At 39.1% G+C, this 16,147-nt stretch overlaps 1 protein-coding gene across 3 annotated transcripts in view; it reads right to left on the bottom strand.

Moving 5' to 3' along the window:
- Window positions 1-6,229: 6,229 nt before the first annotated feature.
- Window positions 6,230-16,147, bottom strand: part of CCDC68 (coiled-coil domain containing 68) — a 54,237-nt gene continuing 44,319 nt past the window's right edge. For 2 of the 3 annotated variants that reach the window (XM_025365445.1, XM_025365443.1), the window contains exons 11-12: window positions 10,959-11,035; window positions 6,230-8,606 (exon numbers count right to left, since the gene is read on the bottom strand). In XM_025365445.1, the coding sequence (XP_025221230.1) occupies window positions 8,549-8,606; window positions 10,959-11,035 (135 nt within the window). In that variant the 3' untranslated portion in view covers window positions 6,230-8,548. The remainder of the gene's footprint in view (window positions 8,607-10,958; window positions 11,036-16,147) is intronic. The other variant, XM_025365444.1, reaches the window with a different exon arrangement.

Consider the following 16,147-nt stretch of genomic DNA (forward strand, 5'->3'; position numbering starts at 1 on the left):
TTTGGACCATTTCTCTGAGAAAGACAAAAGACTGTCCATTACCAAAAGGATAAAAATCAAAACCAGCAAGATTGCAAGAGAGAACTTCATCTGTTCGATTGATACCCCTGAGAAAGTTACATCATGAGCTCGTTCACTCTCAAGAGAAAGTGAACCAGAAGGGGTGATTTGGAGCTGTGCTGTTTAGAAAGTTGAATTATGAGTACTCCGACTCTGAGCAACCTTGGGCCCTTTCTCCTCCCCTTACTTCCAGCGGTATTTCCTCTAGCCAAGAGGGAAGATCAAAGCAAGACCACTTAACTGAACCATCTAGGCGCAGTTTTTCTTTCAATGCATTTTGCAGAGAACATGGGCTTTCTCAGTATATTGGGGAAACTAGACCCAGGAGGGGATTGAGATACAGATTCCAAAACCTTGTTCACTAATCACTGCTCAGCATTCAAAGAACTGGAAGGATAACTTACTAATCAAATAAAAGGAACGATTTACACAAAGGAAATATGACAAAATATATTGCATAGGTAAGGATTTACATGATACTGAGTCTTACTCTCCTATTTAAATTGCAAATCTATAGTTAACATTTGATAAATTATCACCCAATTTAAAATTGCAACCACACTGTCATCCCTAAAACTCCCTATTCATAGGCTCAGCTTTATTTTTCTTCAATTCTTCAGACACCTCTGACTATATTATCTGTCCCTCCTCACTAGAATATATTCCCACGAAGGTAAAGACTTTTTCTTTCTTCCCTGCCTCTCCCTGTCTACCCCACCCCCAAACTGCCCACTACTGTAGCCCTGGCATCTAGAACAGTGCCTGGCAAATAGGATGTGATCAATAAATATTCGTTGAAAGAAAAATGAGTGAATCCTGCCAGAGAACCTGGTTGGGTGGATTGTAGAGTAACAGTGCTCATGTCTTTTACTACTTTATTGAAGCAAATATTATATACAATACATAGCACATATTTAAACTGTGTAATGTAATGACTGTTGCCATGGAATGTTCCCATGAAAAACATCACCATTTGGAAGACCCTGAACATTGCTATGGCCTCCAATGTTTCCCCGTGCCCTTTTGTAGTCTCTTCCTCCTTCTACTCCTGTCCCCGGGACCTTTGAAAAATGTGGGGGTTGCAAGCACAGACCATTCCCTAACCAGGAAGACAAAAATTGGCATATAACTTCTGATTCCCCCAAAACTTAACTACTAATAGTCTGCTGTTGACCAGAAGCCTCACTGATAACATTAACATTCGATTAACACATATTTGGTATATGTATTATATACTGTATTCTTACAATAAAGTAAGCTAGAGAAAAGAAAATGTTATTAAGACAATCCTAAGGAAGAGAAGATACACTTACTATTCATTACGTGAAAGCGAATCATCGTAAGGGTCTTCACCTTTGTCTTCACACTGAACAGACTGAGGAAGAGGAGGAAGAGGAGGAAGAGGAGGGTTGGTCTTGTTGTCTCAGGGGTGGCAGAGACAGAAGAACCTTTGCATATAAGTGGACCCTTGCAGTTCAGTGCCGTGTTGTTCAAGGTCAACTCTACTAATTTGTTCTCTGTCATTATGATATTGTATAGCATATCTTCTTTTTCTCTCTGGTTTCTTTCACGTAACATAAGGATTTGAGATTTACCTATTGTATATATTTGTTTGTGATTTGGTCCTTGTATATTGTTGAGTTATATTCTAATATATAAGTGTACCACATTTTGTTTATCTATTTATCTGTTAATGGACATTTGTTTTTAGTTTGAGGCTGTCACAAATAAAGTGCTACAAAAATTCACATACAATTCTTTCCGTGGAAAGAATCTTTTGTTTCCCTTGGGCAAAATAATGAGGAATTGAGTCACTAGCTCAAATGGCAAGTTCATATTTAAATTTTTAAGAAACGGCCTGTTTTCCAGGTGGTTGTACTATTTTTGCATTTCCACTTGTACTAAATGAAAAGTCCAGTTTCTCCACATCCTCAGTAAGGGTAAGTCCTTTTAATTTTAGTTGTTCTAATGGGTTAGAGTGTTAGACACCACTAATGCGGTAACTCTTAGTGGTTTTAGTTTGCATTTGACTGTATTAATACAGCTAATGTATTAAGCATTTTTCAGGTGTGTATTTGTCATTTGTATATCTTGTTTTGTAAAGCAATGGTTCAATCATTTTTGCCCATTTTTATTGTATTATTATATTTATGTTTTAAGAGTCTTTATGTATTCAGGATTCAAACCCTATATATGTTGTATTTTCTCTAATTCTATGGCTTACTTTTTGTTTCTCTAGTGGTATCTTTCAAAAAGCAAAAGAGATGAATTTTAATAAAATTCAATTATAATTTATTTTTCTTTCATGGCTCATGTTCTTTGTGTGCTATTTTAGAATCTTGCCTGCCTTAATATTGGAAAGATAATCTACTGATTTTCTCCTAGAAATTTTGTAGTTTTAGCTTTACATCTAGGAATGTTGCCCATTTCAGGTTAATTATTGTGTATGGTATTCAGTAAGGATCAATGCTTATTTGTTCCCCCCACCGAATGCAGACATTTCCAGTATTTCTGGCACCATTGGGAAGACTTTCCTTCCTCCATTGGATAGCCGTGACATCTTCCTCAAAAATCAATCAATCATCTAGATGGACCTACTTATGGATTCTTTTTTCCAACCATTGATGTGTCTGTCTTTTCACCAACTGCTAATATGTTGATCCTTTTATGTTAATCTTGTACTCTGTGACCTTGTTAACTTCATTTTTTCCAGGTTTTCCCCCAGCTTTATTGAGATATAATTAACAAATTAAAATTATATATATTTAGGATACATAACATTTTGATATACATAAACATTGTGAAATGATTACTATAATCAAGCTAATAAGCATATCTATCACTTCACATAGTTACCTTTTGTGTGTGGGGGGTGGGGTGAAAATATTTAAGAACTATACCCTTAGCAAAGTTCAAGTATACCATATCTGGTAGTTTTGTAGTTTCATTAGAGTTCTCTATATCAATAATTATATGAAATGCAAAAAGTAGAGAGTTTTACTTTTTCCTTTCCAATCTGTATGCCCCTTCCTTCCTTCCTTCCTTCCTTCCTTCCTTCCTTCCTTCCTTCCTTCCTTCCTTCCTTCCTTCCTTCCTTCTTTCTCTTTCTTTCTTTCTTTCTTTTCTTTCCTTTTTCTTTTCTTTCTTTCTCTTTCTTCTTTCTTTTTCTTTCTTTCTTTCTTTCTTTTCTTTCTTTCCTTTTTATTCTTCCTTTCTATTTTCTTTTCATTTTATTTCTTTTTTCTTTTCGTTTTATTTCTTTTCTTTTTCTTGCCATATTCCAATGACTAGGACGTGCAGTACAATGTTTAAGATAAGTGCTAAAAAAAGCAGGCATCCTTGCCTTTTTTCCACTATCAGTAGGGAAAGAATTAGTCTTTCACCATTAATTATATTAACTGAAAGCTTTTCATAAATGCTCGTTATCAGAAATGATGAAGTTTTCTATGATTCCCAGTTTGCTTAATGTTTTTATCATGAAAAGGTGCTGAATTTTGTAAAGTGATTTTTTCATGTACTAAAATTATCATATAATTACTCTCCCTTTATTATGTGTATATGGTGAATTACATTAGTTGATTTTCTAATGATAAACCAACCTTACATGCCTAGGATAAATCCAAATTTTCCATAATTCTACCACAACTTTAAACACCTTTTTGTGTGCAGGGAAAAAGAAATATATTTCTTTCCCATCTTAGGTTCATGGCTGAAGCCTCTATAATAAAAGATAGATTAATAAAAGACTAATATACACATTTCTTTAATATAAGTTGTATGTAGCATAGGAGCCTTTAAAAGAACATTAAGACCTGAAGAGATAGGTAAAGCTGTGTATTTTTTAATGCTAGTTTTGATGAATATGTGGATAGTTGTGAAGAAGTATATTGGAGAAAAGGAGTATGAGCTAATGTTAACAAAGTTGGGGGAAATTAGCAAGCCCTGTTTGTTCTGTATCCCTGTGTCTTCCGAGATAGGGATATTCCTTTCCTGTGGGTATAAGGAGGACACCTCTTGAATGAGGGTCATATAGGGGAAAGTTTAAAAAATAAACTCGTGCTAGATTTTATGACCTGCTTCAAGGGAGAAGGACGGAAAGTAAGGGTTGCCTTCCTGCTTCTGCTGTTTTCTCAAATGCCACGGTGCCATGTTTTAGGATAGCATGTCATGGGGTAGTATATACTTTAATAATAAATCCATTAATATTATTACGTAAATCTTTATTGCCTCCTTAATATTTTCCACCAAAAAATAGGAAGGAAGGGAGACAAGAAGGAAGTTATAATGATTGCAATATTAGTTGGGGGACTTTTCAGTTCTGGGTAGATAGAGTAACTACTTGGATATTGACAAGGATTCTGTATTTATTTGCAGGTCAGAAGAGAGGTAGAGATGTTCAAAGTAAAGAAACATGAATGAATTTGAGAAGCTGTGTGTGTGTGTCTGTGTTCCTCTTAATTTTATAACTCTTTTTACAAATTTAGAGTAAAAGCTTAGCAGATTTATTTTATTGTCAATTTGAATCCAAGGAAAAGCAGCAGAAAAATTCAGGAAGCTATTTAAAAATCTGTTGACTGACCAAAACAATACATACACTATGGATAATATTGTCATAAATGATCAGATAAAAACTACTGGTCTGGCGCCAGGGGCTCACGCCTATAATCCCAGCACTTTGGGAGGCTGAGGTGGGTGTATCACCTGAGGTCAGGAGTTCAAGACCAGCCTGGCCAACATGGCAAAATCCCATCTCTACTAAAAATACAAAAACATTAGCTGGGCATGGTTAGCAGGCGCCTGTAATCTCAGCAACTTGGGAAGCTGAGGCAGAAGAATCTCTTAAACCTAGGTGGTGGAGGTTGCAGTGAGCCGAGATTGCACCTTTGCACTCCAGACTGGTCAACGAGAGCAAAACTCCGTCTCAAAACAACAACAATAACAGCAACAGCAACAACAACAAAAAAAACCCCAGAAAACAAAAAACACCACAAAACCCAAAACACTACTTAATTTATTTATGCATAATTTTAATATAAAAAGAAATAAAACCAAATAATTCCACAATGTAGCATCAATTTTCTTTATGGTAAGGCATATTATAAGCAATTATTTGAAAGATATACTACAGCAATTGTTTAAACATTTCATAAAGATAATTTGTAACAACATATGTAATCATGGTAGAACTAAGTTTCTTTTCTTTTCCTGACTTCATGTATGAATTTCAGAACCACCTCAGACCTTGCTATCCAATAAATTCAAGAGTACAATTAGAAGTACATTTATTTAGAATAAAACTGAACTAGTGTTTGTTTTCCCGTATTTCCTCTGGAGTACTCTTTTAGCTGAATAAATATTATTCCCCCTTGTAATCTTGCTTTCTCACTGAGAAGTGTTTTTTTTTTTCAAAAAAAAAAAAAAAACATTTCAAATGATAATTTTATGATAGTGGATATAGGAAACAATCCATATGTGACACATAAATGATGAGGCTGATGGTATTATAAAGACACATTTATATTTGAAGAATTCGGACTTTTGGGGGTCTCTGAAATGGCTTATTTATTCTCAGGAAATCCAAAGATTTCCAGAGTGAGCCTGGAGATGTCATGAACAGGTCTCATCTGTAGTATGTTCCACTGTAACTGCCCAGTGTGTTTATCTTGCCCTCTGCCTACATAGAGCTAATTTATCATGGCAGGGGGGTTGCAATAGAGAAAGAGTTCAATGCACCTAAAGCTGGCTCAAATCAGCCTCCCTGAAAACTCAGAGGCTAGGGTTTTTCAAGTATAGTTTGGTGGGCAGGGGGCTTGGGGGAATGGGAAATGCTGACTAGTCAGGGACGCAATCATAGGAGTGCGGAAAATGGTCCTCCTGCGCTAAGTCCGCTTTTGGGTGGGAGCCACAGAGGAGTTGCTTGTCCAGGTGGGGCCATCTGGTCATCAGAAGTGCAGAAGCGGGCTGGGTGTGGTGGCTCATGCCTGTGATTCCAGCACTTTGGGAGGCCAAGGCAGTTGGATCACCTGAGGCCAGGAGTTCGAGACCAACCTGGCCAATATGGCAAAACCCCATCTCTACTAACAATACGAAAATTAGCTGGGCATGGTAGTGAGTGCCTGTAATCCCAGCTACTCGGGAGGCTGAGGCAGTAGAATCATTTAGTTTTGGGAAGGGCTACTATAATTTAACCTATAAAGTAAATTTCTCCCAAAGTTAGCTTGGCCCACACCCAGGAATGACCAAGGGCAGTTTGGAGGCAAGATAGATAGTTAGGTCAGATCTCTTTCACTGTCATAATTTTCTCACTGTTATCATTTTTGCATAGGTGGTTTCACCACTGTATTTCCATGTTCAAAAATGAGTATCGTGAAATCAAAATAAAAACCAGCAGTGTCTTTCCACTTTTGACCTTAGAATAAGTTTTTCTTATTCTAAGATCATCAAGATTGTTAGGTCAGTTAAATAAGCCCATTCCAAAATCTGAAATTTATTACAATCCAGCATGATGAATGAGGTATTAAAGGAATCTGGTCTCCTAGTAAAAGACGGATTCTCTTACTACACTGCAAATATTTAAAGCAGGATTCATGGTCCTAATTTTCCTACAAGTGTGCCTGAAAATGTATCACGAAGAAATTCTTCAATGTGACATAAAGTCATAAATAATAAATGTATGATAAACAGATTTTTAGCAGGGAAGTTTATCTCAGCTGAGTTCTCACAATGGTAGTCCAACTGGTGAAAGATCAACTCATTTCAGCAAAATATTGATTTTATCAGTATTTGTTATTTCTTACTGTCATCCACAAAATAACACAGGCAGACATCCAGGAAGCTATGTGTTGATTAAAGTGGCAAAAACAGAGAGATTTCTATAGCTGGGAAATTTCTTAGACCACCATGTGAGCAAGTAGAATGAATATCAATAGCCAAGTCAAAAGGCTCAAATTTTTGCTTCACAGTTAGCAGCTGGGCAAATTACTCAACCACTCTCAGTATCTTCCTCTGTAAAACAGAAATGATATGATCTGCTTCTGAGGGTTTTGGGGAAGATAAAAGGAATTAATGCAAGTAAAGTGCTTAGTCTTGTTCCTGGCATAGGGTAACTATGCCCTAAATGTTAACAGATAAATATACCTTCAAAATAAGCAAGCAATAAAAATGTTTTCAAAGATACCATGAAGCATAAAACTCACATACAGTTACACAACAATTCAAGGATTACAGTACTTGGATAAATTTATAAATACATTATATCATCTCATTTTTATATATCTTCAAATATTTTATAGACAATACTGATATTTCACATTCCACTATGAAAGCGTCAGCATCTTTCCTGAGCAAATATTTAAAGTTACACACTAGAGGGGAAGATCAAAGGCCTAAAGGAAATTCATCCTTTAGGGGGACCAAGGTCTCTCATTATACATTTAATTGAAGTTTGTTCTTTCCTGACTGTATGTCTGCATTTCTGCAAGTCAGATTTGGTCTATTCACTGCAATCACAAACTCCACCTACAAAGAAGGCATGTATCAGAATTTAAGCAAACTTTCACAAAAACACGAGATCTATCATTCCAATTCATGAATTCAGATTCTTTCTGGCTGCAGACAGCAGTCATTATTCCTTTGAGCCTATAATAAATGTTTTCATGGAAGTATGGGCTAACAGCATTATTTTTCTACCCCCCCCCCATACTTTATTTAGATACTATTAATAAATATCAAGAAGAAAGTTAGTCACAAAGGTAGAGGACGCCATGTGCATCCCTGTGTGTTTATGTGTACAGGTTATCTCTAGAAACCAATTTTTAATCCCAGAACTACCGAAGAACAGTCATTCTCTGATGTGTGGTGAGGCAGCCATGACTCTCAACTTCAGAGGGGCATATGGGTTGGGGAATTAGCTAAAAGGAATCCACTCTTTCTCCTGTCCGTAATTCAGTTGAGTATAATTCTCCAAGAAACAATGGATCAGGAGATGAACTCATGTCACTGTAAGATTTTTCTTATCATCCAAAAGTCAGTTTTCAAATATGTATGCTCGTTCATACATATATATGCCCTTCATACATATATATGCAGGAAATGTATGTTCATTCATACATATATACTCTCCCTTCTATTTATACTCTTAAAAACCACTATCAAAAAGTCAGAGTTGATAACCTTAAAACAGTCCCCGTAGAAAAAAATCTGAAAACAAGATTCAGATTTGTGTTTTTTTAATTTAAAGCAGATTCCGTCTTCCATCACGGGAAGGCACCTGGTTTCTTCACCTACTTGGTAAGTTTTGAAGAGTCCATCCGTTAAATATATATTTGTTTGATTTTCTGAAATGTCATCTTCTTGCAAAGCCATTGGTATATAATAAGTTCCATTTAAATAATGGCATTGTGCCATTTTAACATGAAATTTGTGCTGTGTTTCAGAGAATAAATAAGACTCACGCAGTCTTTCTAAATCAGATCTTCAGCCAGCCAGTTCATTTCCGTAACCTAATCAACATTAAATAAGGGGAAACACCTTCGGTCTTCAATTCACTGTAGAAAAGACAACATGATGATCAAAATACAGAATGTTAAACTCTAGTGATCATGGCTGGACCACCATACTCAACTACCACAATACTATTTGTCTGTAAGTTTTATGTGTACATAATTTTCTAATTTCAGTCTTAACAGTTATCTTTATACTCAAATCTCTCTCTAGAGTTAATTCCATTATATATTTGTAAAGCCAGATTTACAAAACCAAACTACCACTTACATTTTTCAAGCAAGCAATGGGCCATATTTTATTCTGCAAATGTGAGTCCTGCCTTTATATCGGGGTGCCCAGCCCCTGGGCCAGGGACTGGTACCACTCTATGGCCTGTTAGGCATGGGACTACACAGCAGGAAGTGAGTAGTGGGCAAGAGAGCAAAGCTTCATCTGTATTTACAGCCACTCCCTATCGCTCACATTACCTCCTGAGCTCAACTCCTGTCAGATCAGCAATGGCATTAGAGTCTCACAGGTGCGCGAACCCCATTGTGAACTGTGCATGTGATGGATCTAGGTTGCACACTTCTTATGAGAATCTAATGCCTGAATATCTGTCTCACCCCCGGATAGGACCAGCCAGTTGCAGGAAAACAAGCTCAGGGCTCCCACTGATTCTACATTACAGTGAGTTTATAATTATTTTATTATATATTACAATGTAATAAAAATAGAAATCAATGTAATGCATGGAGTCACCCCAAAACCATCCTCTCCACCCTGGTCCATGGAAAAATTGTCTTCCATGAAACTGGGCCCTGGTGCCTAAAAGGTCGGGGACTGCTGCTTTATATCATTGACACAAGAATTTCTATCAAAAATCACAGAACAAAGGGGCCATTTAGTCTCGTTTCATCACTGCAGTTAGGAAATTTCCCCCATTTGGCCTTTCCCAAGTCACAGGGAGAAGAAAAAGAACAGTAAACCTTTAACTATTAATTAGTTAAATGCTAATTAATAGCTGTAGCTAAAGAGTTGGCAAAAGAAGTCATTCTCTACGACATGACCCCTATATACCAGCCAGAGTGCCAGCATTCAATACTAGAGTAGTTACCATATGAAGATAACCAGCTGTTTCTGTGTCTGCTCCATTCTGGCCCCATTCCCTCCAGGTCCAAGCAGCTATGATTGGCCATAGTGCTTCACCACCCCAATGGGAATGGTACAGATGGAAGGCAGCAAAATATTAGCCATCCTTCCTTCCCTTGGAATGTCACGCTTGCTCTCCTAGTCCAAACCTTTCACATCTTCCCCAACTGAAGTGACTCCACTCTCCCTGTTTCTGAAATGTAGGCATTTCATCTCCTCCTGGGAAACCTCTGGGGCTCCATTTCTTTTCTTTCCTAGAAGTTGCAGGGCTAGTGGCCAAAAAGCTTATACCAAGCATCTGTAGGCCAAAAGATTTTAGAGGACTTGAATCCTAATAGTTTCATTTCTAGTCTCTAATTACGTACATCATTAGCAAAATGAAATACTGTTTCAGACAGTTTTAAAGAGAAAGGAGAATCTTCCTGAATTCCTAGACTGATGCTAATCACAGTGGGTCTGATTTTTTCCACCTCTGGCACTGGGCTGAAGAGAGTTTTAGAAAATGAGATTCTTCCCAAGAGAGACTAGCTTGGGAAATTCAAAAGTTGCTAGAAGAGGAAGTTTTTAATCACTTTTTAAATGATACATGTAATTAGAAACTATGTTTTCTTTTAAATGATAATTTCATGGGGTTTGTGGAAATGAGATTTGAGCCCAGATTCTGATTCTGCCAACAACCACAACAAAAATTTAACTTAAAAAAATGACTTAGTTGGTTTCAACCATCATTTCAATTTCTTTAATAGGTCGTCATCATCACTTGAAATCATTCATTATTAGATAGTTGTTGAAGAACCTTGTCCTTAGCAATGCAGGAAATTAAAAAGAACTATTCTTGCCCTGGTGATATTTATATTAATAATTTATTAGAGTTGACAACATAGCAGTTTCAATAAATGCCAACAATTAAAGATTAAAATGTCCATCAATGGCATAAAAATAGAGCAACAGAAGAGGAAAGACAATAGAGGAGATGATCTATAATGTCTAGGTGTTGGAGTTGAAATTGGGCTTGTTTTGGGGCAAAGAAGAAAAAAGAGATATCTAAATTTGTTCATTAATTTATTTAGTATTTCTACGTTAGGCTTTGAGGATTAAATGATGAACAAGATTAACACAGTTCTGAATAGAAACTGAGGGACAGACAGTAAACAAATGATTACATAAGTAGTGACATACTGGAATCTTTCTTCAGTGGGTTGAATGTCAAACATGTTCAATATAGGTTGTGAAGACGGGGTGGAAGAAGACAAAGACCTTACCTTGTAGAGACAGCCTTAGATACCTTTGTCCTAGGAGTTTCAGATGAAAGTGCTACCTGGGTTTTTAGTTCTTTATTCTAAAATTGAAAAAAATGCAGACATCAAGTGACTACCACATTTATTAGCTACACCCTGAATGCTTCTATTCAACCCAACACCTGCCTCACTCCTTGGCAGTAAGTTTGTTATTGCAGTTATACTATAGAACAAAGAAAATAGACAGCTGAAAGTCACTAAATATTATCTCTGAAGATGCAGATACTCCCTGAAAATGTATAATTTACAAAGTGACTAAAATATAGTATTCTGATTTAGCATCTGAAATTCAACAGCTGAAGGATCTATATTTTATTTTACAGAGTTTTAAAAATACAGACAAATGAAAAGAACTTTTAGGGAATCTTGTTAAAGATACCCATAATATCGATCACATGTTCGTCTTCCTTTTGCAATCTCTTGATTATAAACCCCATGAAAATAGGTCCCATCTGCTCTTTACTATTAATGTAAGTTCATGGCCTCTATAGCCTCAATTTTCTTATGAAGCCTTAGTTTCTTCACATCTATATTAGCGGTAAATGATACACGTACTGCCTACTTTGTGTAAATTGTTGGAAGAAACAAGTGTCATATGAACATAATATTTTACATCTGGAATCACTCTCATAATTCTGGGAGTTCATGCAACAGCTAAGAACAGGAGTAATGGTTAGAGCACAAGTTCTCACGTACAAATCCTAGCACGGTCACTCACTGGTTACGTGACCTCATTTAGGTTACTTAACCTCTCTGTGCCTAATTTCCTCAACTGTATTACAGATATAATAATAATAACACCTTCTTCACAGATTTGAAATGAGATAAAAAATATGTCAAGTGCTCAACTAGTGCCTGGCACAGATTTTAAGATGTAAAGGCAGTTGGTTATGATTTTCTAGTCCAAGTGCCTTTTTAAATTTGTTTTTAGGCACTGTCTGGCTCCGTCACCCAGGCTGGATACAGTGGCACTATCTCAGCTCACTTCAACCTCCACTTCCCGAGCTCCAACCTGCCTCCCACTCAGTCTCCCGAATAGTTGGGGCCACAGGTAAGCGCCACTATGCCTGGCTAATTTTTGTATTTTTGGTAGAGACAGGTTTCACCATGTTGCTCACACTGGTCTTAAACTCTTGGACTTGAGTGATCCACCTGTCTCAGCCTCCCAAAGTGCTGGGATTGTAGGTGTCAGCCACCGTGCTCAACCTCAAGTACTATTTTTATAACTACAAATTGAATTCCAAAGACTTCCAGTGCCCCACATCCTATTCATGCAGAGCTCAATGCCAAGCTGTGTCCTCCTGTCCAGAGCCAGTGTTTTCTCTACAACATAGTCAAGCAAGCAATTTCACTTCCCAGATCTGGAAAGTGAGACTTAAAACAGTGAAGGATCATGAGCAATGCGGAGTTGCCAGTGGGTTGCACTGTTGGGTCAGGGGTCTTTAAAGGACACACCCATATAAAAGTGTCTGGGACCAAAAGGTAGCTGAGTGGAACGATGACAGGTGATGAACAGCAGCACACCAGCTCCCTTCCCTTTCTAGGAACACAGACGTAGAGAGTCATGTAATTACAGTTTAAAAGGTATTTTTCTTTTTCTTTTTCTTTTCTTTTCTTTTTTTTTTTTTTTAAGACAGGGTCTCACTCTGTCACCCAGGCTGGAGTGCAGTGGTGCAATCTCAGTGTTACAGGGTGTAATTTTTTCTGGCCGGAAACCTTTGAGGCCAGCGGCGCCTTTGCCAAAGTTTTACTTGGGTCCGTTGGGATCATTTTGTCCACTCAGTTTGTCAGGCTGCACGCTACTGGCCTAGGTCTCAGGCCTATCAAGGGCGAGTCAGGTGTGAAATCGCGAGGGGTGTTTGAGCAAGCGTGGGGTCCAGCCACTGTGCACAGTCAAACATGCCGGCTGCTGCAGTGGGGCACACAGCGCCAGGCACTGGCATGGGTGCTGGCTCTGCGAGGCTGCAGCCAGACCAGGTGCACCACAAGCAGCTTCCACAGCCGGCACCGGGGTACACAGTGGCATCTAGAAGCTTGGAGATGCCAGGAACCGCAAGGCCCCAAAGAGAGTCACAACCCTGGCTCAGGGAGCTCCCAGGTCTGGGCCGCCCAAAGGGCCACAGCTCTTTTTTCCTTCTCTTTGCCAGCAACATGGCGAGCAAGGGGCATGTCTCAGCCCTGTTTGTGTTATAGCTCTTTTAGCCCAGGCATCCAGTGGGTCCTGAGTTCTTGTCCAGCAACCAGGAAGAATGAGGTACACAGACAAGTGGAGGGTGACCAAGACAAAGAGGAGGTTTATTGAGCAGCTCAGAGGAAACCTGCAGGTGGCAGCTCCTTTCCACAGCCAGGGTGTCCTGACAAGTGTCCAGCTCCCAGCAGAGAAGGTAGCTCCTCTCTGCTAGGCAAGTAATCCCAAGTGTTCAGCTATCAACAGAGAGGGTAGCTCCTCTCTACAGCTGACTGCCCCATCGTCTGTGCGGCTCTCATCAGAGGGGAAGCCCTAGAGTGAGTGGCTCCTCTCTGCAGGCAGGTTGTCCCAATATCTGCTTGAGTCTCAGCAGAGAGGAGGCCCAGGAGCGTAGCCCCTCTTTGCAGCTGGTCATCCCAATGTGTGCCCAGCTCTGGCTAAGCCTGGGGCTTTTATGGCCTCCGAGGGGAAGGAAGTATGTGCTGATTCCTCCATGGGCATCCATGAGTGGGCCCAGAAAAGGCAACACAAGTTCTTACTCCAGTCCATAGGACTGGCAGCCTGGCCTCCAGCCTTTAGACCCTCCCTGCCCTGAAGGTGGGACCTGCCCCCTTCTGCCCAGGAGCCTGTCTGCCTTCTGCTGTGGTTCATAGCACCTAGGCTGTTTGTGCCAAGGGGCACCTTCAGGCCAGCAGCAAACTGCCCTCAGCACCCCCTTGGCTTCCTTCCCATGCTTATTGGTGCCCAAAGTCCAGAGGGGGTTGAGGCAGAAGGGGGTTGGCATGTCAGTGCTGACCCAAACATGCACATACCCGGCTGAGCTGTGACAGTGCCCAGGCTTGGCCCCAACTTTGCTCCAAGACTGGGGAGGGTGCCAACAGCAGGGAGAAGCCAGGCAGTGGGAGCAGGCACTTCAGAGCCTGCAAGGGCAAAGGGGGCCTTCCAGGGCTGCCAGGAGTGCAGGGACTCCTGAGTCTGCAGCCACAGTTCAAGCAGCTGCAGCTGTGCCCAGCAGGCATGGGGCTCTTGTGGGCTCCAAAGAGAATGCAGCCCTTGCCACGCCTCCCTGCTGCAGCCAGTGAAATGGCAATAGCCCCTCCAGATGGCCCATTACAGCCATCAATGGCTCACTGCAACCTCCACCTCTACCTCCTGGGTTCAAGAGATTCTCCTGCCTCAGCCTCCCGAGTAGCTAGGATTACAGGCATGTGCTACCACACCCGGCCAATTTTTGTATTTTTTTTTAGTAGAGACAGGGTTTCACCATGTTGGCCAGGCTACTCTTGAACTCCTGGCTTCAAGTGATCCGCCCACCTCAGCCTCCCAAAGTGCTGAGATTACGGGTGAGAGCCACTGCACCTGGCCTACAAGGTATTTTCTGAAATCCCACCTGATGGTTTGGAGTAAGTCAATGGTTTAGAGTCAGCCTTGGACTATGCCCCTTCTTAGCTCCCAGCATTTATCATGAATAATAACTCAAAGATGGACCCAGTATCTTCACATGCAGTCATCATTTCACTGTGAAATTTCAAGAGTGAAGCTAAGTTTCACCCGGGAAATGTACTTCAGATTTGATCAATTGATGGTGAAGATTTCCTCATATAATGAATATAAATCTATTATACACTCCAAACAAGGGCAGGCACATATTATAGGCCAAGCATGTGCCTAGAAAAATGTCCCTCTTTATAGTACTTTACACTTGACAAAGCAATTTGAAATGCAGTCTCTTGATGACAAGCACCACTGAAATGAAAATATTCTGTGACTGGTCAATTATATATAAGCTACTTAGGTTTTCCCCAGAATAAACTCCCAGTTTCTCAACCAATTCAGTACCAAATAATACAAAAGCATAAGAGTTATTATGTTAGCCTCTCTTTAATTTATTTTAAATTCCGTGCTGATTTGTTTCATCTACCAGATTTAGGCATTTAGTCTTGATTCATAGACTTTTCTGATTTTTCCTTTAACTAGGACAGTATATGCATGAGTTTTATTTAAAAACTACAAATCACTGGCCAGAATATGCTTGCCATTATTATGGTTCCATCTAAGGATTGTTTATTGAAATAGTTTTCAAAAAGAATATAATTTTTTGCATACTTAATATTTTAGCAACACACTCCAGAATTAAATTTTAAGGATGATGGTGCTTATATAGAGTAGGGTAATCTTCAAAGTTTAGAAAATGCAGTAATTTCTGAAAATGCATTTCCTAAGGAGCAGGTCCTTAGTGAAGAAACTAGAAATGCAATAACTATAAGATGAGTGTCAGAGCTGTAAATTAAGATGATGAAAGATATGCAAAAACAGAAAGAAAGTAAATAATTTTGGTAGAGTTAAGCAGAAATTTTCTGGTGATATTTAAAACTGGTTAAGAAGAATTAAAGATTTTTTAAAAGATAGGGTTATATGAGTCAATTTTATTGCCTATAGGGAGGGGAAAAAAACTGCTAGGATAGAAAGACCACCACAGGAAAAAAGGATGTATTTCCATTACTTGAAAGCTAGAAGTAAAACGGAAAATATTTCATATAGTAACTGTGACAATGACTAAAATCAATGTAAAAGATTACGCAAACTTAATGTTGTAACCATGTGTTTAAAAATATATTGGCTACACATACATATTTCACAAACATGTATACACACACACACACACACACACACACATTTAATCACCCAGTGTATTAGTCTGTACTGACACTGCTAATAAAGATGTACCCAAGACTGGGTAATTTATAAAGGAAAGAGGTTTAATGGACTCACAGTTCCACATGGCTGGGGAAGCCTCATAATCACGGCCAGAAGGGAAAGGAGATGCAAAGACACGTCTTACATGGAGGCAGGCGATAAAGAATGAGAACCAAGCAAAAGGGGTTTCTCCTTAAAACAACCATCAGATCTCATGAGACTTATTCACTACCACGAGAACAGTATGGAGGAAACTATCCCCAGGATT

Source organism: Theropithecus gelada, chromosome 18 (genome assembly GCF_003255815.1).
Source record: "Theropithecus gelada isolate Dixy chromosome 18, Tgel_1.0, whole genome shotgun sequence".
Classification (NCBI taxonomy): domain Eukaryota; kingdom Metazoa; phylum Chordata; class Mammalia; order Primates; family Cercopithecidae; genus Theropithecus; species Theropithecus gelada.